Source organism: Pseudomyrmex gracilis, unplaced genomic scaffold (genome assembly GCF_002006095.1).
Source record: "Pseudomyrmex gracilis isolate BER0280 unplaced genomic scaffold, ASM200609v1 scaffold_16, whole genome shotgun sequence".
NCBI classification, from domain to species: domain Eukaryota; kingdom Metazoa; phylum Arthropoda; class Insecta; order Hymenoptera; family Formicidae; genus Pseudomyrmex; species Pseudomyrmex gracilis.
Genome location: NW_018020600.1, coordinates 828,540 through 855,687, shown reverse-complemented (window position 1 = coordinate 855,687; position 27,148 = coordinate 828,540). Strand labels below are relative to the sequence as shown.

At 41.7% G+C, this 27,148-nt stretch overlaps 1 protein-coding gene across 5 annotated transcripts in view; it reads right to left on the bottom strand.

The window, feature by feature from the left end:
- The window catches only part of LOC109864023 (hemicentin-2-like), an 89,079-nt gene that overhangs the window by 22,111 nt on the left and 39,820 nt on the right, over window positions 1-27,148 (bottom strand). For all 5 annotated transcript variants that reach the window (XM_020444813.1, XM_020444816.1, XM_020444815.1 and 2 more), the window contains exons 3-6: window positions 10,842-10,971; window positions 7,460-7,671; window positions 6,580-6,897; window positions 90-241 (exon numbers count right to left, since the gene is read on the bottom strand). In XM_020444813.1, the coding sequence (XP_020300402.1) occupies window positions 90-241; window positions 6,580-6,897; window positions 7,460-7,671; window positions 10,842-10,971 (812 nt within the window). The remainder of the gene's footprint in view (window positions 1-89; window positions 242-6,579; window positions 6,898-7,459; window positions 7,672-10,841; window positions 10,972-27,148) is intronic.

The following is a 27,148-nucleotide window of genomic DNA, read 5'->3' as shown; positions in this document are numbered from 1 at the left end:
TATTTTCGTTTCACAGTACAGTGCAATTTCATCGCTTATCTGAACTCGTGCAATATACGCATGCATATATAGACGTATAGCTGACTTACGTTCTGAGCCATCTTCTTGATCTGCTTGTTTGCCTTCCACCACGTGATCACTGCCTCGGGCCGCGAACCGCTCGTACGACATTCTACGTTGTAATTTTTGTCGGCCGAAACTCGCGTTTCCTTCGTTAAGATCTGAACCATCACTGGTTTTACTGCAACAACAAAAAATGGCAAAGATTCTTTCTGAAATTGCGATAAACTACGAAACGCACGCAAAGAATGTATTAAATGACGCGCGTATACATATCGCTCGCTCGTGTGATTTGGTAATATTTTCAAAAATATATCTCAAAGTGATATCTACGTTTACAAAACAAAAACAAACAACAAGAAAGAAACAGTTATTGTTACTATAAGCAATCTTGCTTTTACTTCGAAAATTTTGTCCTTACAGATACAACATAAAAGTTGCGTGGTGTATTTATAATTTCTTTCTTCCTTTATCTTTGTATTATTTAAAAAAAAATACACGTTGCAAGAATAAACAAAGTTGTATCATTAAGCGTCGTCTGTGCGCATAGCTGAGTTTCTGCGACGACGGGACCTTGATTTAATCAACTTTATGCGGATCGCTACCGTTTCGAAGTTGTTCCCTAGCGAGCGAAAACAACGCTCCATTACTACAAACGGTAGGACCGTGTTTTACATTAGAAAGAAAATCCAGAAAAAAATTAAACAATCGAAAAAAATTCACAGAATAACCATGAAAATGTATAACTCGGAGTGTCTAATTCCAGGGTAGATACGAAACGTAAAATTATTTCGAAATTCCGGAGAAAGAGAACTGCGAACTACAAGAGGAATTAAAGAACGACGTGGCTCTCTCTCTCTCTCTCTCTATCTCTATCTCTCTCTCTCTCTCTCTCTCTCTTTCTCTCTATGCGAAAGCACTCGCAAAAGTCGAGGTTAAAACCCTGCTCTTGGCACGACATAGCGATAAATTTCAATTATTTAATTCTCAAATCCGCAAGAGAGTCGTGCCGGTTCCCGGAGTTCGCGGAGGCCGAATGTGGACGACTACTGTCTGTACACGATTTCCAAAAAGTTAAGCATACTATCAGAGGCGGTAAAATAAAAAACAAAACGCGATAATAAAACAAGTCGAAACGATTAAAAAACAGAACACGCAAAAAGTGATCTAAAAAGATTTATTATTACTTTGAACACAATTTATTCTGAAGGTTCCTTTTTTATTGTTACTCCGAAAATCAAGCATTATCATGTAGATCACTTTTTGATATGTAAGTCTATTCTTGACCTTAATATCAGAATTGAAACGAATATCGCAAAGAAAATCAAATTAATTCTACAAGTGAGAATATATATTTTCGTTTTCCGTGCGAGAAAGTCGACATTTGTCAGTTTACATTTGTCTCTCAATGTGTTCGCGCGTTGCCGCTCGTAAACTTCCGCTTGTATCGAAGAATTTGATATCCATATCGATCGCAAGCAATCAACGTAATCCCAGGCTATTCGTAACATCACGCTGATGTCGTCCTCGTAAATTTCAGCGCACGCTTATGCGCTGCCACGACCAGCCGGCCACTCGTACAACCCCTAATTGCCATTAGTTGGTAGCCACTTCTCTGAAATTGATTCCTCCGTTTCGCTCTGTGCTCTCTTCCCGACACACACGTGCGCACGCACGCACACACACACACGTCTGGGAACGAAGTTTGATAATCGTCGCTATATTATTTGCGCTTGTGAAAATTTTCATTCAGTCAAATAATCAACTTTTGCGTTTGCTCATCCGCCAATCGAGAGGATCTATTTGGTCGTGGCTTTAATGCCACGAGCGATAATGCGATCCGCCGTGAAAGCCGCTTTGTTGCGCACGCGATGAAGAATCGGCATTATCCGCTTCAAATAGACGCTTCTCTTATTGGCGACGTCTCGAGAGAGATTAGGTTTTAATTAAAACATGTTGGGTGCGATTACGTTCCAGAAAGAAAGAAAGAGAAAGAGAGAGAGACAGCAGGCAGCTCTCAGTTGTGCGCGCGAGGTGGATCTGAAATACGTATGAAGACCCGAGATAGCAAAGTGGCGCGAGTTGTATCGACGGGAGCATCAATTTGATACCGGGCATCGCGTGTACGTCGATCGTGATCGCGCCTTACGTTTCCCGAGGAACGAACAGAAAGGATTGTATCTATTTTCGACGTTCAATTAGAACAAAAGCACGCAAAGCCGGCGGTGCTATTGCCCGGCGAAATAGCTTGATTCCCGCGCAACGATATATAACTGTGAAATCGAGCCTTCGAACATTGCGATTCTTTCGTCATTCGTAATTTAGCGATCGCCGACAGCTTTGACAAATTGCTTCGCTCCATCGGTTCGCGTTAGATGTATCGCGCTCGCACAGTTTTATGTGTTTTTTTACGAAGCAACTTGTTAATTTTTGCAATTTTCATTCGAGTTTTGCAAATTGAAAATGTTACGTTTAAGTACAATCGAACGGAATGTCTGCTTCACAGTTTTTATAAGTCCTCAAATTGTACTTCTCATGCATGTTCTCACACATGTGGCGTTAAAGATGCGGTTCCCGATTGTAACTCAGCAGCTCGGTCACATCATAACGCGACATTCTTACGTCACGATGCTGGCCATGCTCGTTTTATCATCGTAATGTACATCACTCGTGTATTATCGACGCGCTGTACCCGCTCGCGATGGCCATTTGCGTACGCCTGCGAACAGCCCGGCCGTGAATTACAGTGCGCAGCGCTGCGGGTCGAGCCTTAATGGTTTCACGCGTGTTTACTGTAGCGTTATCGTTCGTTCGAATAATTCCTCTACGAGCCGACACACACGGGCGGCGGCACACTTATCAAACCCGACGCTCTTCGCACCTTCCTATTTATTTCCAGCCGGTTGAACGGCCACCTGCTCCGTCAGAAAGCGCGCTCTCCCGCGCGGCGGGCCGAAATCAATGCCGGTGGAGAGAGGCAACGTCGACGAAAAGCATATGGCTCTCGGCGAAGAGAAATCTCCCGGTCTTATCGCCATTGGGGAACGAAGTCGAGATAGCTCCCTGATGAATGACGATGATGTTCGTCCGCGCGCCATGGAAACGCACGACCCCGCCGGGACGGGATTATTAATTATTATCAAATGAACAGTCCCCCGATGCGCATGACCGCGCACGAATAAGCGTAGCGCGCGTGAAGTCGCGCGCCAGTGTGCGTACATTGCGTGCACACACGACCGGATGCAAATTAGCGCGATTGCAATTGGCAAGTCTAGCGAGCGCTTGCCGAGCACATCGATGCCGACTTTAATTCTTGAACGTACGCCGTATGCGGTACGTGGCATGAATCACCAAGAACAGCACGAAAAATTGCTCGCGCTCGGCTTTTGAAACAAAAATTTATGAACAAAGAGAACGTTTGCATGCCGCGATACAGACACATCAAGACCAGTTCGAAAGCTTCCGTCACGCCAGCTTCGTCACGCATCTCGCGTGTCTCCGCTTACTTATTTTTCACATTCTCACCGATCAAATCTTGCTACAAAAGGGAGAGAAAAAAAGAGAAAGAGAGAGAACGACGTTGTAAAATATAGAAATATACAAGTGTTTTAATTTACACTTTATTTGACTAGCTTTTTAATTTGTTTATTACAGCAAATTAAATTCTCTCAAAACACCTATTAGAACTGCTGTCTAATATTGAGGGCTGGACAAAACTGGGATTATCACGAACCGCGAAGAATCAAATTATATAATCGACTAATAATTTATTATTGAAAGACATTTAATTACTCCCTTCAAAATTTCAATGAGATGTATGTCACGTTGTGTATGTATTAAAACTGAATTAACGCATATTCGAGCACGCAAGAGAGCGTAAACTCACATTGCTTACTGTTATTTGTTCTGTTGAACAAATTCGGCGCACATCGAAATGTGTGAATTAATAAGCATCACCCGCAGGGAAATGTACGAAATTATTCGCACACGAGAACATGCCCGCGTCTACTGTTTGTATGACTAATAGGGTCAGTTAGTTTGCGCGTTACAAGTCTGCACAACTATCAAAAAGCTTTGTGTTCCGGTTCCTTGAAACGAAAACAAACAAAACAATCCCGTCGAATTTTGCCAAAAGGAACCGAAAGAATTATTTTAATTTGTCGTAACGGTTGAATGATCGATTGAAGATCTAATTTCAAATAAACTTGTATAAAACTTTAATTTGTATGCAGACCAGGCGATGTTCCTATTTGATATCCTATTTTTGATATTATTGTTATTATCGTGTCGCGTTAAACAGAGTTGGCGTGCGTTGCAACATTTATATCGCGGATTACATACAGGCCGGCCGCGCGCCGTGGTGGGTAGGATATTCCTTAACGCATAAAGGGTTTGTAGTAAGCTTTGTACGCTGGCGGTGGTGTATGCGGCAACGTGCGATCGGCGAGATCAATTGGCTGAGAATTAGCGCCTCTTACAGCTCCGTCGAGTACTAATGCTTTTACGCGTGTTTACATTAACGTTATCGCTGTTGGTTCGAATAGTTTCTTCTCACACCCTCGCGCGCGGCTTTACCTCCGACCAAAGAGAATGACGTTACTGGGTCATTACGCGAGTCGAACTCTCCAGCCACCGCTCGCACGATATCTCACCGTGCACTTTCTTACCTTCCAACACGAGGCCCATCCGCGCGTACGTACGATCTCAACACGCGCGCGTGTTTCCGTCACGTCTATCGACCGACTCCGACAAGCAACGCTCGAACACGGACGCGCTGTCGCACGCCAAGCCGTCGCGGGGGGGCAAACACATGGAATCGAAGCTGTGGGCCGAGAGGCACGCGATTCACTGATCCGTCTTGCAAGAGGCGTTACCGTTATCTCCATCGGCCAATCTCGGCCAGACGACTAATAGGTTCAGCACGTGAATACCTTGGCCCGGCTTGGGACCACGTGAAAAGGCCTTCGGTGCATGTACCTCCTGTGACCGGTGGAGCGGTCTCTTGAACAATGCGGAGTACGAGAACTGTCGAAATCAACCTGATACACAGCTCTCTCTCTCTCTTTCTCTCTTTCTCCTTTTTGACAAAAAGAGAAAAAAAATATTTATATTGCTCTTTATCGTGGAACTCGAATGTTTCAGTTCGTTCTCGTACATGCTATTTTATTTCGTGAAAAATGACAAACTGAAGATTTTTAACTCGCGGTAAGCGATGGTTGTCAGAATGAATTATGCTCCGCATGCTTGCACTTGTGACTAGCGTTACGTTTTAAACACGTTGAAGATCGGTGACTTCATTATGAAAGGCGCAGCGACACGCATCTCTTATTCATAAGTAAAATTAAACAACCCATTCGAGACACGATATCATCATCCCTAAGATAAAGGACGGAAAATACATGGAACGTTCTTAAATGCTTTTTTCTTTCGCGAAATGCGTCAGCTTGTCGCTAGTTCCACGTTCACCTCAACGTGCAAATGGAGAACTCTCGTACCTCGTTATGCACGCGATAATTGCGTACTTACATTAATGGTTACATGAAACTACGTATATATGCGGTACTTTACGTCCACCGGGCACGTTTATGTTTAACGACTGTACGCGGCAAAATACGGGAAAGTATAAACAATAATTTGTATCGATATTCGAGCCGATTTTCGAAAATAAAAATGTAACGTGCAAGATAATTGTTATTGTGATTTATGCGTTTTTCTTTTGTTTTTTGTTTTTTTGCTTCGCGATTCCATTTTCATGCCGAGATAAAAGAATATACTTGCGAACAACGTTAACAAATTCATCTACAGTTTTTCTCCGCTTTTGAAATAATCTCTTCTTGGGGCAAATTATACGACATTTATTTGATAAATTGCGATTTTCGTAAAAAAGGAAATAACAAAAACCTACACTGCACGAACATGCAACATTACGGAGATTGACAAACTGGGCCGCTTAAGTAGGACATTCTTGATTCATCACTCAGTATGGTGTAGTATGTATTCAGGTGTAATCGAAGGTTCGTTTTAAACATCATCGAGAACGCGGCCTTCGTTTTTCGCCCGAAGCAAGCGACGTTATGACTCAACTAATTCTTGCGTGACCTATTACCGAATTAAAATCTTTTCACTTCTCTGTCTGCGCACGTGTGCAAAACATTTGGCGTACTCGAATCATCATTATCATCAATTGTATTATATATATATAATTTTTTAGCAAAATAAAATATATTAAATTAGATTTTTTGAGCGTGTGTAGATAGAGAGAGAGGAGACCTATTTTTACACCCGGCGCAGAGTCATTTGGTTAATTTATATACATATGTTGAAATGTTGCGTAACGTCATAATATTGCTAATTAAAATTACGCCGTTATGACAGCATACGCAAATGCGACATTTAATGCGGTGTTTTGAACAAAATTGGGTCATATTGTGCTCATTCGGAAATAAAAACTAGAGTCAGTCGCAGAGTTTTTGCAGTGGGAAAAAAAAGCATGCGAAAATAAAAAGCAACGAGACTTACGATTCATATCGAGGACGATCAGTTTTGTCTCCGGTGGCACTAAATTCGTGTTGCTGGCCTGACAGATCAGTCTCGTCTTGAGATGCTCTCGGCCAATTTTCGGATACACCAAGTGGTTAAGCGTTACCTCGGTCTCGGCATCGTAGTGATAGGACTCGTCTATCACGGTGTTGTCGAGATACCACCTCAGCTTCGGGGGCGGCTTGCCACCTCGAACCTCGCAAATCAGGTTTACGTCGCCTCCCTCGTTGTACGGTTGCTCGACGTCCCTTAGTTTCCTCGTCGTCCCGTCCAATATTATCGGCTTCGACGGAGGCACTGTGCGAACAGGCGAATGCGTCGTTAGAATCCGGCGCGGGATGTTAATCGATCGTTTGTCAAGCGACTCGACAGTCAGCGCGCGAGCGCTGTATCGCGCGATGGTCGATGCACGGACGCAACTTCCGGCGCGTTGTGTATAGCAGAATTAACTGTTATAATGGCTCCCGAAACAGGTCATATAGTTACGAAGTACGGTGTATTACCGCGGCAGCTCAGTTTGCGAAGCAAACCACGGCTTACGTCGCGATTAATTCATGCGCCGGAAAGTGCCGAGTTTCATAAGTCAACGCACGCGAGAAATCGGGAAATGGCAAATCGGGAGACAGAAGGAACTTTTGGGCGCAATGAAATTCGAACGATTTTAATTTAGCGTCGAATCGCGCACCTCAAATACACGAAGGCCTCAAGTGGCCTCTCAGAAAAGAGATCTCGAAAATGGTTCTTGCGTGATACTTGACGCGACCTCCATTATCCACGCCTCGATCAAAAGGACTCGACTGTAATTGTTGCGCGCGATCGCCGCTTGATTGAGTTTCACCGCGACACAATGCGCGCTCACCTATAACGGTTAAGTTCGTCTTTTGTTTCCGCGTCGGCGAGTTTCTGAAGTCCACCCGGCACCGATAGATTCCCTGGTCCGTGCTTTCCAGCCGATCAATGGTGAGGTGAGCTGGATTCGTCGCCGTGACAAAATAAGCTCTTGGTCCCAATACCGCGGGCGACGACCAAAAACGGGCGTTGCTGAGTTGCCGGCGGTTGCGGGCGTCAACGCTGCAACACACAATCGATCAGTACGTCTCAGCGTGCACTGCTACAAAATATATCGTTGCAACGATATTCGCAACTGTCATGAAATTCGAGTAACACGGCTATGTAATTAATATCTGCTGTATCATTAATACCAGCGCCTGCTACGAAATATGATATGGAATTTCACTGTTTTTTCGCTAATAGAGAGATATCGAATACTAGAACGATTCTGATAAAATATCCGTTTCGTAACAAGAGTCAACTTATTGCCGATAATTACCATTTTCCTCGTTATTCATCAAAAACTGTGCCAATTTAATTACGTAAATTGCGTTGTAATTGCAGCTTGTCAATTAAAATAGTACACTGTCGACCTTACTGAAAAGGATATCGTCAATTGAATTAATTACGAACGATGTAAATAATGAGCGCACCCATATTTCACTGTGTGCACTGACTTGCAATCAAATGTAATACATTTTCAACAACTGTTGCAAAATTAATAAAATTAGAGTTATAATTTGTACAGTTGCACATTTATATCTGACATTGAAGTTTCGTCAACTTGGTTGCTTCGATCGTAAAATTAAAGTTTTAGAAATACAGATACGAATTTAATGAAGACGAGTGTAAAATGGAAACAAATTTCAAATTTAGAATCGCGAATTCGTCGTTCGTTTTTGAGATCGCGTTTGTGTCTGTCTATCTGCCGCGCGGAGTGGCTTCGAATCATCCGCGGAATTGCGATCTGGTAGTCGGACGTGTCTAGGAGAACCGCTCTTGGGAGCCATTCCCAGTGCGTGATTGCATATTAAGCACCCGGTGGTGAGCAAGGACGAGAACAACGAGAGAGACGGATTAGAGAGACGCGGTCGGGAGGATACGTAAGGAGAAACTCGCACGGGATAGAAAGAAGGTGATTTAGCGGAGAGACTCACTCTCTCTCTCTCTCTCTCTCTCTCCCGCGGCTCCTCGCGCGAGCGACTAAAAGTTAAATTGCGTTCCGCGACTGCACGGGAGTTCGGATTTTACGCTCGTGACTGAGTATTCCCAAAGCTATCCCGCCGTTGCGCTTGCTTTTCCGCGGCATTGACGTTGAAATACGATTTAATTCTTCCACTTCGCACTTCCAGCGGACGAGCAGGGCGCTTCCGTGACGCGACGCTGCCCACCGCCACCTCATTGCCTCGCCCTGCGTCTACGACACAGAGAGAGGCAAAGGGGTGGGCAGTCACGTCGATCGAGCGCGAAAACGAGTCGCGGATATAACACACATTTGGTCGATTTTCCTCGCGCGAGCGATAACCCTAAAAAGCGATTTTCCTATATCGGTTTTCCGACTTGAACTCCCGGCCGTTCATGAGCGACGGAATGACTTTCAAGATCGATTGCTCGCCTCGTCGATCACGACTTGAGAAGCTGATCCGTCGCCAAGACCTTCAGGGAGAAAGAGAGAAAAAGAGAGAGAGAGAGAGAGAGAGAGAGACATCGCCTACAGGCGTTTCTTCGTTATCTTGGGAGATTGCAGCGTAGATGAACTTCAGTTGCACTTCGCAAAAGCGATTTGCGAACGAAGTGGCGAGCAATTGCTAAAACGCAAATAAAATGTAGCAGAGCGGACTATTGTCACAATTAACACTCAATAAAATGTTTGTAGAACAATTATTGTAAGACAAACGCGTTCTTGCGCATCACCGAAGGAATGCGGTGCACAATGCGAAATGCACAATTAATCCTGATAAAAATAGAGTATAAAGTTTCAGCGTGCAACTTATTGTTGAAACATCTTAAATAACACTTAAGATCTCTGCCGGGAAAGGCGTCTTTCACCGCCTTCTATTTAGGTACTACTTTCTACTACCGAAGCACTCGCTAAGAAACCGATCACTTTAAAGTCTCACGCGAGGAAAGGAATTTACCAGGCGCTTCGACGGGTCTAAGTATCTTGAAACTTTCCTGTGCTGAGAAAAAGAGAAAAAGAAAGAGAGAATGGAATTGAAGATTCGATTTTGCGAAGTGTTATCTATTAAAGTAAAATGCGAAGACCGCCCGCCGGGAGATTGCAAATATTGCCGAACGCTTTTCTCAACCTACGCGCTAAATGTTCGATATTATAAGGTATTAAATTAAGATCTAATACATCACAGCGAAATATGCGATATCGTAAAAAATGCGGAAAATGCTGGCTGGCTGGCTCGACATACTAAATTTCAATAAAAATTAAGTTAAATCTTTGAGACGACGATACGTTCATATCTCGTCGATAGAAAATTTCGTCGAATTATTAAAATTAATACAGATAATCAAGAGACAAGAGTTGTTCGCTCTTGAATGAGTAACAACTTGGGAGAATCCCGTCGTGATGACACACGAGTCACCCATTCTTATCACAAGACGTTATATGTACAAGAAAATGAGATCTAGGAAAAAAGAATCATATCCGTCTCGTAGTTTCCTTTCTTTAACTGCACCGGCATACGTACGATAAGCGACGCCACGCAATAAATATTTTACTGCGAGGGAGGAGAAGAAGCTTAGGGCGCACGGGAACGACCGACGGGGGAAAACGCTTTAGTATGGCAGCCGCCTTTAAATTTCAAGTTCCTCGTCGCGGCGAGGATTAAACTGACTTTACAACAAGCAACGACTCGCGTTCCCCGTGCCGAGTGCCAGCTCGGCACCCAGTCGTTCCCTCTCTTACGCCGCCCTTGCGCCGAGAACGATGCATCGCGACTCCCCCGCACATATCTTACACCTTATTACATTTCTTAAATATGGCCCGCCGGATACTAACGTCGACTGGGGTGGGCTCTCCGATGCGCCGGTTGCCATTCTATATGCAAAATTTCACGGGCCGCGGAAGCGAAACGGCGACTTTCCCTCCCTTCCGCTCTCACGAATAGCGAATGAACTTCACAGTGGAAAATAACGCGAGGAATTTTGCGGATCCGGGCTCATCTCTTTTTGATTTTCCTGTAAAGGTGCGCCTTATGTAGACGATATGGTTAATTTTTTCGCAGTTGAGTGTTTCGGTACGCTTCTCTCGTAGCTAAGATGCATTTTTTTTGCACGTAAGAAAAAATTGTACGTTGTGCGTGATAAAAAAAACAAGGAAATTTCATGAGAGCTTATATCGACCGATATTTTAGAGAAATAAATTTTTAAATATTAGAGTTTTTCCGGGGTCTTACCTGTAAATCGGCTCGGTTATTCCTTCCTTGTACCAAAGCACCATGCTAACGTCGTCGTTATCGGCGGGATGAATATTGCAAGGAAGTTGCGCCTTCTTTCCGACAACGCCTTCTACGACAACGATCGATGCTACAACAAAGAAATAATCGATTATAAATAAAAAAAAAAACAGTTTTTTTTTTCAAATTGCTAAAAATATGATACACGTCCAATGTTCGAATTTTATTCATTCTGGTTTCAGATTGTTAGAAGTAAACTATGTTACGATTACACGCACTTCATATTTAAACTCGTATTTTTGACAAAAACGTCATAAATCCAAAGAAATCTTCGCAAGAACGCTCGACAGTCATATCCAACTATAATCAATCTTGAGTCTTTAACAAGATCTCTCCCTGAACGACACGACGTATCGCTAGATAAAACGTTGAAATAACCGCCGAGGTTCCCGATAGACAAGAAAATACCTGGATTAGATCTCATTACACAAGAACGACGATGTACACGCTGACGAGCTGTCGCTATCTTAAGAATTCGTCGTCTTCCGTCATGAGACAGACATTGATTAACGCAAGTTTGATATCGCCACGATTTTGTCCGCGCGATTAGATTTACATACAGATAGAGTTATTACTTTTTAACGAGAGTTGTCCTTTCTCCTTTGATATTGCGGCTGTGATCTTTTCCGATGCACGCCATCATAGGTACTTTTTTCACTCGCGTGTCACACCTCGAGCGGGAACGATCGCTTTCAGAAGATCGCCATCGATCATCACTCCGATATTTCGTCGCTTTCGACGTCCGCGATCGCAACAGCAGCGTCCAATTTCGACATCCACGGATCTTTCGTTCCCAAGCTATAAAGTGCCGATACTTGGAGCGAAGAAAGCGAGAAACACGGAACGGAACGGGAAAACGAATTGTGTCCGCCGGTGACATGGTGAAAAGCTCGCGCGCACTCAGTGTCTTCGCGTCGAGATATTCGCGGAGATATTGCGTAAACGCTCCGCGTGTGTTTGCCGAAGGGTCCAAAGGTGGTCGCGCCGGTCGAAAACGTTCTGAATGTGAAATTAGAATGCCCGCCGGCTTTCGACGGAGTGATATAGGTGATTCAATATGAAAAACGCGATAAGTCGCTCGCTCCTTTTTCGCCCTGCGCTCTCGATCTCACAACTCTCGATAATATTCCGACTTGTCGTCAGAAACGTCTGGTGTATTGAAAAGTTCCGATGTTTTATGCGCGTTACCAAATTGCAATGAAACTTCATTAATCTCTTACAAATGCTTTCAATAATAACGCGAAAGATATTTCTTCCATTCTTCAATATTTCACTTGCGCGCGTTTATCGACATACGCGACGAACATAAATCGTGCGCGATCGTATTTCATTCAATCAAAATGCCTTTGTTAAGGGAACACGATCGAAGGGCCACATTCTTTCCGTCTCATTTAATCCCAAGAGAAGTTCGACGCGGTCCGGAAAGAAACTCCGGAGGAGGAAGCCTCAGGAGCAAACGTTCGCGAGCATGACAAGCGCGCGCCGCGCGTGAAACAATTTCATTTATCACGAGAAAAATAGCGGTTTAACTCCGAGAGTGGGCGTATCATACATTTTCCGCGAGTTCGAGGGAACGTGGGGCGTTGGGCGAAATGAGGCGGTGGAAAATGGAAGACACACCGGAGGCGGGTCGTTCCTTCTTTGTCGTCGCCGGCGACGACGACGACGACGACACGGTGACACGAACACGCGAGTGTATTAGCGTGGATGAGGCACGGCGCAGAGAAGCACCAACGCTAAGTCGTCACAGACCCAGATGTACAGTTTATTGCAGTTCTCTGTGTCGGCACTTAGAGAAAATACAGTTGGAGCGCTGGCGACAACGTTGCGTCAGAGCACCGACCATCGCGTTTTTCTATCGCCCGTCGCGACGGGATTAAACACGCGGTTCCGAATAATGTGCGCGCACGCACCATTGTCGATGCTAAAAATTTGCATCGCGAATGGGACTACCGATGCAACGTCACGAGCACCCGGCAGGAAAATTATTACCGGCTAATTGGTAGAACCGGCGGAAATTGCCCGGAGAGCGAATGACCGCGGCGCTGTCGCATTAGAGTTCGCAGCGGTGTCACTCGCATCGAAATACGCGATTGCCTCTCGTAAAAATAATTTCAAATGTATTCCCGATAGCGTGCGGTCACACCGAGCTTCGTAATGTACGTAATGTACTTTTCCGCGCAATCGTGAACAAATCAATCGTCGCGCACATGGAGTTCTCACACTTTTTTCTAATCATTAGTAAAGATAATGCAGTCGTTTACTTGTGTAATTTTCACCTCGACACACTATCGTGACGGTTGTGATGTGCGCACGCCGCTGGCGTGTTTCTTGTTTCGTTATTACTTCATCGGTATTCGAGTTGTGAGTTATTATGTAGTTACGATGAATCGTTAACACCCACGTCGTTCCCGGTACAAATCTACGTAGTTGTTGGCTTCATAAATAACATTCTATACGTGGAAACTGAATTCATCAGCGGTCACTCTCTTTAACAAGCCGGCGATCGGAGGCGAGATCAAACGTATCCACCCTCGGTCTTTTTCCTTTTTCTCGCCTCGAGTGGAGGAACTATAAATAACTAATCTTCTAGTTTCCGCGAATGCGCGGGAGGGCTCTGAATCTTGAAGATGATCGCCTTGGGTGAGCAGGATGCCACGTTTATTTTCCTTTTTATTGGCGACGTAAATTTAACAGATTGTGTTTCTTTTTTCCTCTTTGCTTTTTCTCTCGCTCTTTTTCTCCTTCACACACGGCTACTCGCCATCGGGAAATGAAATACAGCGTTATTTCAACGATGGAGAGTGTACGCAGCTATTTTTTCTCAACTGATAGCCGCCAATATGTTACCGAACGATGAGAGATTCTAAAAACCTATATATATTCGCGCGCCTGCACCGAGAGCGCGAAAAATAGCGCGTGAATAGACTGTGCGTCAGTCAGGCATAATACAATCAATAAATCCCGCATTATCAAACTTACATAACAATGCGCGTTTTATTACATATTAAACAATATAATTGAGAACGGGATTTACTTTGAAATCTTGTATCGTGTAGTTGATTTTCCATCATCTCTAGCGTGTGATTATTTATTTTGACCAAGATTTTATTTCTTGACTTGGTTAACAACCGTTTTATACTTTACACGCATTATTTGCTGTCATCAATCTTTAAATTAACGTTTTAATTTATCTAATTACGTTAACTGATGAAAATCCAAATATTAGAATCAAAACGTGTAACTATTTTTTAAAATAATAAATTTACATACACCGAAACTTTATATATATTGGCTCGCATTTGACTTTCAATTTTCTTGTTTATAATTGAGGATTTCACAAAGTAAAATATTATCCTACAACATCGATTTTCTCAGTCAGTACAGCTGGAAATAAAAGAAGCTCCACATTTACGTTCCACCAAATAGACTTACGACAACCGTAACGGACCCACTCAAGATTTAAGATGCACAATTAACCGGCCAAATCGGTTAGCTATCCGAATTGTGTGTGTTATTTCTCCGTTTTTTTTCTCCCTTTGTACTATTAGTCAGACAGTAAAACGTACATTAGCGTAATCGTACGTCTTAGACCTGTAACTCCAGAAGTTTATTGCAGAAAATATAAAAACGACGCCCGAGGCAGCTTATCCGAACGAGACAGAGTAATTTTTCAAATGGTTTAACATTATTTTCGTATTATACGTGAATAAATGCTCATTGCCATAATGGATGGACTGATGTACTTCGTAAAGAAGATTCAATGAAACCGACGCATATGGGACTGCGTCAAAGTCAAAAGGTCTGTAAAACGGTATAACAGTTTTTCTTTCACGTATAATGTTTTTTCTTATCCTCAAAGCGTACAGTCGCAATTTGCATAAGCATAAGAGAGCGATTTAATAAAAACATCTAATTTTATATACCACAATAAGTAACAATAATAAGCCTAAAAGCACGATGCTAAAAATCTAAATCGATAAACGAAAGAGGCTTTCGAACGATGAACCCGTGTTAAAAAAAAATTAATATTCAGGGCGCTCGATAAAACCTAGATATAAAAATCATTTGTTACGTACGTATATATAGCATCAGTGAATCCAAGTTCTAATTTATATCAAAACGTAATCATTGTGATACATCTCTACAACGATAAAAATGTTTAATAATTTTAAAAATACTAACAAGAAAAATGGAAAAATGTTTTGACAAGTTTTGCTCTTCAATATAAATCTCTACATACACTATATCGAGAAAAAGACTAGAAATACAACAAAGCTGCTTGTCACAACGATAAGAAATTTTGTAATCTACAGTTCGCTAAAATAAAAACCAAGAGCAGTCGTTATTCGCAACTTCGACGAGACAATTTGAGCAGTGAGAATAATTTATAATTTTATACAGTGTTCAGGCGTTGCTGTTGAATTATATATATCTACAAAGCTTCGATTTTTAAAGTAGACCGTGCACTCCCTGTTTTACTACAGTGCGGCGGCGCGGTTACAGATGGAAAACCCTATTCGAGTATAGCGACGACGAGGTAAGAATCGATAAGGTCAGCCGCTTGCCTAATAGACCTAGCGATAAATCATCGTGTCCCCGAAACACGATCAAAGACCATTCAGCGCGGCAAAGTATAGGTCGACGTCGAATCAAGTACCTATATATTACTTAATCGCGTGCTTAATTCGTATTAATTACCGCAGCCAGTACATCGCGATTTTTGCTAATTATATAACTCTGCGATCCGACTACCGTCACCTGCCTGAAACAATTATCGCACACCCGGCGTCGATTTATTTTGTATGGTTTTTATCCCAACGGCTTTATTTGCGTTTAATAAACTTATAAATCGAAATTGCAAACAATTACAGCGTGACTTGTTGAACTTTAAATTGTGTCAAAAACTATGTAAACGTTTTCCCGACATTTATTATTTCTAGTCGCAATCTTAGCAGCACTTCTGTTATTTGTAATCAGATTTTAATTCATTCGGACGCAAGTCACTTAAATAATATCCTAACCTAACTTGACAAATATTTATCGCGACAAAGCGGATTGTATCGAAATAATATTTATGAGTAAAAATGTAAGTTTCAAGAAATTCACTTCACTATTATACGCGAATTCGCTACAATATGCTCGCGGTTTCGTACATCGATCAGTGTTACATTCGTTGTTATCATATGAAAAGTACACACAATGGATTATTAAATCGCATGAATACCTTAGTATTGTGGAAGTACATAGCGTAAGATGAGGATATTGGAATCTCTCGCTTTATGAGGTAATAAATGGCGCAATATAAAAACGCGCATAAGCTGTTTGCATTGCAGCGCGTTACGACTCGATGAGCGAAATGGATGCACAAACAAAGAAGTTCCATTTTGCCGTTGCGCACCTCTCGCAATATATGTAGATCATCGTAAAAATTCATGGCACTAAAGAGCGCTCTTTCTGTCCTGTTCTCATATTTACGTAGAGCGTATTTTAAAAATCATTGTAACCGGAGCCACACGACGGCGCATTTGGTCGCAGTAAGAAATCTTGAAATTTCCTCGTAGAAGCGGGATGCTTTAAACTCCTCTTTACGACACTCTATAGTCACATCACGATCCTTGCGTCTGTTTCCTTCGCGAGTAACAGCTTCCGCATAGAACAGAACAGTTCTGTAGTGGAGCTTTACAGTTTCTCAAGTTCCGCCGGAGACATTAATCTCTCTTATGAGTTACGAACGTGTATATGTACACATATATACACGTACAATATATGTGTACATATGTACATGAGGATATAAGTATGTAAAATATATGCGTCTTTCGTACAATCTGTAATATAAGTGTTCGAGTTGTAAAATGAATTAAAATCAATAGTCAACTATTCTACAATGAAGACTAGACGTATTGTTATTGTTTGTATCTTGTAGCTATATGTGTTTTATTTGCTGTGTACAATGCAATTTTAGTATCGCGATAACAGGCTGTGAGAAAGTCACAAATTCAACTTCGTGCAACTTTGAATTTTTTTCTCTCCAGCTTTTTCTCTCTTTTCAGCAACTTAATGTTCACGCAAATTATCTTATTCTGTCTCATTCGTACGAATATCGAGAGAGAAAATAGATTGAAGATAAAGTTACAATTGTTTTTAACAAAATACTGAAAAACTTTGAATGATGAAATACATGAAATGCTATATATTTTTCTTTTTTTTACTCTCTTTTCGTGCTTTACTTTGTTTTTTACGACTGACAGCCACTACACGACACAGTTCGGCGATATGATTTTATGGTTCTCAAGTGGCACTAAGTAGCAAAAAAAAAAAAAAAAAAAAAATAATCTCGATCGCGGGAGTAATGACTTGCATGTCGGTCGACCTGGTTCTGCTGCTTTAAGTCCGACGATTACGAACGTCGTGCATTAAAGTCAAGTACTGGCACACTATATCGTATTCAAGTATTTTTTGAAATATATCGGATATTGGTATCGAAATATTTTCTACGAAAGTGTGACTCTGCGAGATTTCTCAAGGCTGGCGTAGTGCGTGAATTATATCGCTTCCATTATGTGCAAAAGTGCTGCGCAGATTTCGTCGCGAGAAAATCTTCGATCATTTATTAAAAAAAAATTCTTAGCGCATTTGATATCATATTGAAGATGTACGAGTAAAGAGTAAAAACATGACGGCATTACAGGGGGAAATACAAAAAAGAAGAAAAGATCGTAAAATAAACAGCAGGTCTCAACATGCTTGTTTGTGATATTCTAGACGTTTTTAATGAACAAGCTGGGTTATAATTTACGGTCGTGATATCGTCAATCTGAGCGCGGCCAGCTGTTCCTCCGATCGAAAAGTATAGGACGAAAAAAATAAATAGTCATGCTGCGCGCGATCTCATTATTGTACTGTGCTAAAACCTTACGCCGGATAACAAATAATCCTAATATCGGGTCTCGTCGTTTCCCACCTTGTGATTTATAGATTACTGTGGTAATCGTCGTCGCATGCATACGCACGCAATTACACACTTGTGTACTGCGAGAGAATTGCAACCTTCGACGCGAGCGCACGTCCTCCTTCGAGTGTTCCTTCAACGGTGTGTGCCGATCGATGCGCAGAAAAATAAATATAAACTTCGTCGGCCCTGCGCAATTACCGCAGCCACATCCTGCAATTATCGGGAGTCTCGATGCTCGTTACGCGAAGCGGGAAATGGCGGAATCACTTTGTTGGCTGCGGCAACCGAGAAGAAGTCGTAGGTAGGTAGATAATAATTATTGATCGCGGCGAAGGAAGCATCAAAAAGTACGCCAAAAAAACGCGGCGTCCAATCTACAAGAAAGACACGCGCGATCGAGAATTTTGCGGTTTCTCGCAAAACATACGAGATATTTCTTGCGATGTGTGATAGTTATCGCACGCAATGCGGTTTACATAAGAGTTTCGTTCAATCAATATGTTATTTCTCGTAAACGTCGATAATTACGTAAGTACAATAATTACACAAGAAAACTCGTGGCAAAGCATCGAGTGTGAATTTATAAATCGGTCAGTTCCGCGCAACGTAACGAAACAATACAAAGCTCTCATAATAACAATTGAACTAGCGCAATAATCTACGCGATTAATAAATCGCGTCATTTTATTTACTCGCGTACAAAGTGAATATCAGAACGCGGGAGGAATTATCGCGATGTATTATGCAGCACCGATGGAATCTCAAATTGGTTTACGCGATGAGCGAAATCGACTGCGAATAAAATCCCACGGCGGCGATTTGTATCGCGCTCCGCGCCGCGGCGGGTCGATACTTGCGATACACATTGGTGCAAGTCCGAAAACCGCTGGAGCACGGCGCGCTTATTTCGATGGAGAAAATGAAAAGACGAGCGAGATTCGTCGGAGAGAGAGCCGGGGAACCGTGCAGTTCTAAGCGTCTATTTAAAATTACGGCAAAAGAGCGCAACGTCGTGAGCTCCGACGCTTTCCAATTTTCGCGCCGGAGCTCCAAGAACGTGCTAAACGACCAACGAGGGCGGTGCGGAGCTGCATCGGCTTGGGCAGCGCCATCCCGTTCTCACCACCATAATCCTTTCTCTTGTTTCTATTTTTCCTAGACACGGAGTATGTGCCGCGGAGCGTGAAAGCCGTGTGCGGAATAGCATTTGGTGTCTACCCTCGCAGGTTTTAACGGGCAGTCCCGTATGCCAGACGCGTGCCAAGTTGCCCCGTCTCTCCGCTACCTCTCGCATCCTTTCCACATCGCGCTGTGTATGCGTGTATATGTATGTGTATGTGTGTTTCTCTTCTCTCTCCCTCTCTCACTCACAAGAGGAAGAACCTGCGGAAACAGGCAGCTCCTATTTTCGCTCTACACTCCGCCCGTTCTAGCTGTGCTACACCGCAGCCGCCCGCCAACTCTCTCGTGCCCGCTAACCCTCTCGTTCTCAACGTTGGGAAGGGATATCTTGTCTATCTAACAGCATCCGCGGCCACTTTCGAACTCGACGCCATGTGCGTCCGTCTGTATGGCTTCTCTTTCTTATTTTCCTCGTCTACCTAACGTCTGCCTTTTCTTCGCGTTCTTCCATGCGCGTGATCTCAACGATATTTCTAGCGGTAGGACACCGGACACCACGCGATTTCATTGCAACTAGCACTTTCCGAGTTTTCGGGGCGGATGTTGGTCGAGTCGAATGTGCTCGCGTCTCTGCGAATATAATGCTTCTCACGTTATCCTGCGCAGCGCCACGTAATGCATTTCGCCGTATTCCGCAGCGCTAAAATTGTCATTCCGCAAGATGCAACGTGTAACAACTACATCTACATGTTACTTACAAGATCAAAAAATAGTTGACCGTGTGTTTTTAAACTTATTTATTTAGAAAATAAGAAAGTACAATTTTTAACCAGCATATATATTAAATATGATATTTAAATTATAAATAACTTTTAAGATTCTAGCTTAGATTCATCAAACAGAAGTTATCTCTTGGCTAACTAACACAAAGACAAAATCAAGCGTGACGCTTATTTCTGTATTGCAAGATCGAAAGCAAGAATATACACATCAGGTGGATATTTTTTGTCTTAACCAGACCTTTTCCGACACTGAGCTTTAAAAATGCAATTTACCTCGTGGACATTGTTCTACAGAAAACCCGCTTAGCGGAAAGGAAAAGACAGATTTGAGTGCTCCTTCGATAAAGTTCCAAGACTGTTTCTCTTTGTATCCTGTTACTTATTTACTCCCGTTAAAAGAACATCCCCCGGCTAAGAGAGAAAAAAAGACTATGGAGAATCGACGAAAGATTTCCAGGGACATTGGCGAGCTTTAAAGATTCTTTCAGGCGAGGATCATTCTAAATGCATAGCACGGGACTGGATAATGCGTTATCTCGTATTCGGCAATATGCTGGTATTTACCCATCCGAAAGAATTTTCCAATACCACAACGGGTGCTGATGAATTATTGTGTTCGGCGAGTATCGCGGCGCATGCTGCGAATATTTATTCTCGCGCGAACTTTCAATGCAGTTCAGTTCTCGCCCCCGAATTTCTCTTCGTTGCCGCCTCGGTAATTAGAATAATAGAAATATTCTTTTAATTTATATTATTCGCGCGCACGAGGCATATTTTACAAAATATGTTTTTCAACGCTTTTCAAGTCGCTTTAAATGATATACTTCATTAAATTCTACACTTGCTGATAAAGAGAAAATAGATGAAATTTCGAGCCGAAATAAAACACACACACGCACACACATTTTCAATACGATTAATCAGTACATACATTTCTCTTTTATAATTTTATTGTTGTTGAATTATTATTTTTATTCTGTCAGAACACCGCATTTAAATAGATAGAGGAACAATTAATAAGTACTCAAAAAACTTATCAACGACAGCAATGTGATACTACTGTCGCTATTTATCGTTTCGGATACTTATCAATCGTCCTAGGTGAGGTCTTAATTATTCAGACTGCTCGCGCAAGAGTAATATTCTTTCTTCGTCAAATCGATACTAAATATAAAAGAGAACCGAGAGAAAGAAAACGAGCGAGAGCAAAGCTAATGAGGACAGAATGTAACGTGATATATACTAAGGCGAACATGAACAGACAGGGAAGTCTGAAATCGTGGCGGTAAACTAGCCGGAGCTTTCGCTATATATGCTTCCGCGTATCCCGAAAGAGAGCTTTTCGTTGTACGAACAGGTACGACGTGTTATCCGGCTCGAGATTACTTCTTGCAGTAAAAAGGGCGTCGGCTAAGACTTCTCTCTTTCAAAATTACCGTATAATTCAGTGTGCAGAATATATACCAAGTTATAGACCAAACATAACGAGAACTGAAAGGTGCGAGATTTTAATTTTCTTTCAGATATATTTTTCTAAAAGCGAAACACATTTAATCTGATGAAATGAGAAACAACTCGGCAAACATTTCCGTCGATTCATCGGTAGTCTCCGAGCATGGTGCTCGACATGAATTCGGCCCCGTCTCGGATTATACCTAATTAACGGATCCTTCCGTCTGCTCTGCTCAGACGTAACCTTCGTGCTCATTACTCTTTGATCGAGCGGGTGAAACGCCAGAGTGTGTAATTCTCAAAGACAAATTTTAAGCGGCCGTGAGCGCGCGGATAGAACATAAAAAGAATAGGCGATACACGTTCTTGCAGTTGATAGTCGGTGAAGAATAAAAAAGGGAGGTTCAATTCTGAAATTGAGATACGAAGAGAAACGCGGAAGAAGAAGAGAAGAGCGGCGCACGAGTGAAGCGAAACGAAAAAAGAAAAAGAAGCCGAGCAAGCCAGAACGGGAGGGTTAAATAGCCCATTACCATCGGTCGTGTGTAACTTGCGAGGCTCGACTGACTTCTCCATTACCTCCCGTGCGCGATCCTTCCACCTCGAAAGTTCGTTTTAATACGCTCGCATCGAAGTGGGTGCCGCCGAACCTGGTAAGCCCGTCTCGAGTGTCGCCTAGTTTCGCGACTTCGTCTCTTGCTCGGAAACTTTCGGACGGGAGTTTCCGCACGGAGACGATTCAAAACGGAGCATTCTGGAGCGTCCTTCCCCGCGATACTATATCGAGTAATTCGAGACGACAACACGACGAAGACCCCGAGCGTCGCCCGGCGCGTAATTGTAATTGCGACGCGGAGTTTCGGAGAACAATGCGAATCCGGACGTATCGGAATTAGATATTGCGATGAGCTTCGGAGTATTTCGCGGTGCGCCAAGTCTGTCCAAGTTTCTGGCATGCATTACGCTGGATTGGAACGTGATCGGACCCGAGTAATGATACGTCCTCGTCGTGATCTAAATCACGCGGGAATGTCGAGAGAAATCCATTCCGCGCTGTCGCACACCGATTGTTAGCGCCAATTAACAGGAATGCCAAATTCTCGCGGTCGTACTTACAATTCCGAATTACACGTCGAATATGCAATTTCACATAAGAGACAATGTTCATTTTCTTGACGTAACAACTAACTATCTCTGCAATATTCTACTATCTTTAACATTGTCACTTTACTGAGATAATGTTTGACATCATTTTTCGACCAATTTTGTGAATTTCGAACGACGCTCATTAGATTGCACGAAAAGCACGTATCATAGTAACAAACGTGATTTTATTGTCAGATTTATTGTTATTTCGTTCAGCTCAAATAGGCTAAATAAAGTGTATTCCCGTTGACTACCGCGCTTCGGATGTTACGAGGTTAAAGTTTTATCAGTTCTGTTGATTGATAGGCGGAGTTGCACGCCAGAATACGGAAATTATTCAATTTAAAAATAAAATCGTAATAAACGATTTGCCTGCGAATCAGCTTTGAGAATAATACATAAACGTGGTACACGCGCAGCGGAAATTTTAATAAGACCGTAGATTAAACGGAAATACAAGTGCTGTTTGAACTACGTCGAGCAAAGAAGTTCCGACTTTATTAGCGCACGACGAAATAATTTTCATTCGCCACGCAAAAATTTTCGAGAATGAACCTGTTCATCAATGCCAAGAATATTCTCCACGCGAGAACGTATTACTAGAACACTAGTTCCGTCAGATATACATGTACCACTTCTGTTATTTCAGGCGCGCGATCGAGAACACGTTCTGTGTGACCAATTCGGTTCAATGAAGCTTCGGGAACATGATCTGGATACTAAACTTGTCCCGATTCCGCTGACCAATCTCATTACGGCGGACGCACGGTTGGAAACTCGTCCTTAAGCCGTATTGTTTCAAGAAACTGGATAATACGAACGGATAAAGTTAATCGAACACGCCGCAAACGAGCGCGCGATCGAACGGAAACCTCTCTGATATTACCTCTTTTCAGAGACGTAGTCGAAAACTAAGTTTTGCTGAAAAATTTTCTTTTGTATTTTAACTCCGTTCCCTGCAAATATATATTTTCCATCTTTGAGATTTTCTCAATACATACACGATAGTTTCAAATGCGGGAATATGCATAATGCGTCTGCATTATGTGCAAATAGATGTTGGAATATATTTGAAATATTCGAGTCTTCAGTTCTTCTTAATCGCGCGAAGTCAGAAATTATGTAAAGTTGATTTATCATCTATGAACATATTTTTATTTTAATGTCTTTGATGATAAAATATTTTACCTCTTTCTCTCTCTCTCTCTCTCTCTCTCTCTCTCTCTCTCTCGCGCTTACTTTAAAATGCTATCTATTAAATTTTTCATGAACAACAGATATTTTGAACAACAGATACAATTGAATGTAGCTACAAAAATATATTGTTAATTTAAAGTGTTATTTTGCAAACAAATGTTTCATAGAAGATTAAATTCTCATTGACAATGATTTAAACCTCGAATATATTTTGTGCACGTTTTAATATGTTTACAATATAATTGGTCGAAATTTCTATCAATCGTTTTTCACCAATTTGATTTAGTCACGTTAGCGAAGTTGGAATAGAACCATCGATGTCCGCGAGAAATTGCTTTAATCAAGAATAGCGTTTCCAATAAAATCTACATTATTTGGTGCAATCGATTATCCGGAGTGCTTTTATTTGGATTACGACGCAATGACGTGACTCGATTCGGCAAAGACGTCTTCTCGAAGATGTGACGTTAAAACTTTTAATGATCTTATTTTGGACAAACTCCTCGTCGGCTAATAGATACGAATGGACCGTAAAAACCGTCTGAAACTGGCTTATTTCCGGATCACGAGGGAGAGAACTTGTTCGCGCGCTATCGTCGCGATTCTGTAAATTTCATGTAATGTAATCTCTGAAAAGTTCTTATTTGACTTCCTATATCACTTTCGAGATAAATAAAGTCGATGTGTATTCGACGGCAATGTGTATTCAGTTCTAGCACGTTATACCGAGGGCAACACAATGGAACAGTGAGTTATTAAAGAATAACCTCGCGTACCAAGACTATTGCCGCAATCGATCAGCAAGCTCACGACCGTCACCGTTTGCCATTCGAGCGAAGTATACCTTACGATATTGTGAACGTGCTTCGCACGATGAGCTCGCACTCAATTCACTTATAACTGTCGATAAAATTCCGAACCAAAATGCATTTTTGTTGAAACTCTCCGCAACGTTGAATCTAAAATGTTCAATGTTGTGTTAAGTGTTGAGTTCCGAAATAGATGCAGCCAACAGCTCTTGAATTGTTTTTTTATTTTTGTCTCATCTTTATTTTCGTGTAGACACAATAAAATGAGAAAGTGTATATTATTGATAGAAAAAACATTGGGGTTTGACTCCAACATTTAAGCCGCGACATTACGTAGCTCCCGAAAATTTCGTTACCAGCCTCACCAGTTTGCTGAACTAATATGTTCCGCAATATTTGTTTTATGTCTCTTCCGTTTCCCGTTTATCTATTCTCTCTCGTTCGCTCGCGAAGTTCTTGATTTTTAGCATATTTTCATCGTTCCATTTTTCTTCTTCCTTGATGCTCATCTTTTCATATATTTTTCTACGAGCACTCTCAAAGTCTCATTTTACATATTTGCATTGCTCGTATAACAAACGTCCTCTGCGAAAGAAATGATCAAAAATTATATTGCGTATCGAATTTATCATTTATTTTCAGTTTTCTTGCTTTATATTTGCTTTATATTTCTTTTTACACGTTGTTTTACATTATCTTTGGATCGCGATTTTATAACGCTATAAATAGAATATTTTTAAACAGAAAATTCCAGTCATATATTGTAACTCGCAGTAAAAAAAAGAATCGAACCTTTCTTCCGTAAAGTTTTACCGTAATGTTCCAATCAGACGGAATGTAAGACTCGCATAGGTGCACGCGGTAGATAGCGAAATTGAAGGCCAATGAAATATCTGCCGTCGTCCGGCATCGCCCGAAGATTTGTCAAACGGGAATTGATTTAGGTCCGGGAGCTTAACCCCTGAGGGAGCCCGCAGCACCAGTCGGTTTCCCTTAGATTCCGCCCGATCGAAGATTCGCGCACGACTTGCACGCAAATAAATTGAGACCCTTACATTAGTCAAGAGACCGGGAATCATGTTTGTATTTTCGCGTCTACTCGAGTCGCGTGACAAATTATGTTCGTGATGGTAGATCTCCTTGAACTACAACGTTATCATTCTTTTCATTACAATAAAATGTCGCTCGACTCTTCTCGTTTTTTGTTTTCTCTGTAATCAGAGAAAACAAAAAAAACATTAGAGACAACGGATTTGCATGAATTTGCGCGTTAAATAAATTAATTACGCGCGAAAAGCGACGCAAAAGGAGACGGTCGTTTAATCAAGCTGCACTAATTGTAGGTATTGTTATGAATGTGCGCCTGCAAAGATATGTGATGCGCTTTTTTACTACGCGGTATTATGAACGTTGTTACAGTGGCCGTAACAAGGAGCTACGATTACGTACGGTGCGAGATCGTGCGAAAGTGTTTAATGTCATATCTGATATTAAACAATCGCACGTGGCATGCATCGTGTCATGAAATATGTATCGCGAACGCTATAACGAAGAAATCAGAAGTTCTTTTATTTCCGAGCGTGCAATTTTATCGCAGATACAATCGTGACAAAGAGGCTGTGTTGCGACGGCAAAAGAATCCACAAAATGGACCGTGAGCACCTTTTGCGACGGTTTATTTTCGTCATAAAAGCGAAGCGATCTCTCCTTTGAACCGGGATAGATAGGAAAACGAATAATGTAAAGAACGAGAGAGAGAGAAAAAGAGAGAGAGAGAGAGAGAAATAGAGAAAATGTGCTCGTTACCGTGTGTTTTACACCGTAAATAAGACGAAACACGTTCTCTCGAACTAACGCGGCCATTGGATTTATCCTCGGATCCATTAGCCCTTGCGTACGTGATGGCGAACATGGCTCTCTCTAAAAGTGCGAGTAAATACTTTCTGGTTTAGTGGTCAACCGAACGAGATCGATGTACTTATCTCCGACATATCTACGAGAAAGCAAACACGACTATAGCGTGATCAATATTTACGAAAAAGAAAGTAATGTGTTATAAAACCGAAATGTTGAAACATTTTTGAGAAATAATCTTAAAATGTGCTCTTCAGGTGTGACTTAATTCGCGAATTTCATTGTATCGATTACCTGTACATTCTATAAAGTAATATAATAATTTAAATATTCTGGCACAGAAGAAACATTACTTTAACATAAATATATTATTGTACACTATCTCACGTTCTTTCTATATTTTAGAGGTTTATTGGAGAGTATGTGTATAATTTCTGTCTAGACGTGTTTCAAATTTCATAATGCTTAAATATTCCAGCTAGATAGACAAAATATAAAAACTTTCTGACGATATTAGAACACTTTATCAATTTCTTTTTTTTTTTTTTGTTTTTTTTTTGTAGCTAACGAGAGCTTCATTTTTTGTTTACTGATTCAGCTACCGAAGTACTCGGAGATATTTCTCGAAACACCTACTTTAAGTCAGTTTGAAAAGACTGTCGACTCACACTGTAGTCATTAATTAACAAGAAAGCAGTTCTTACGAAATGAGCTTTTGTTTTGTTTCACGGCTAAGCCAATTTTACATGAAGCTAATGCATTTAGCTTTTAACGGAGCAGAGTGCAGCTGCAGTAAGATCTAAAGTGTAACAAACTTGACAACAGAAATTTCTGTATAAGTTTACTTTTATCGTCGTAATTAAAGCGGCTGCGTCCGCAGTTTGATAAACATGAAAAACGGGTGTATCGTTTATTTTCGGGAGTCAAATC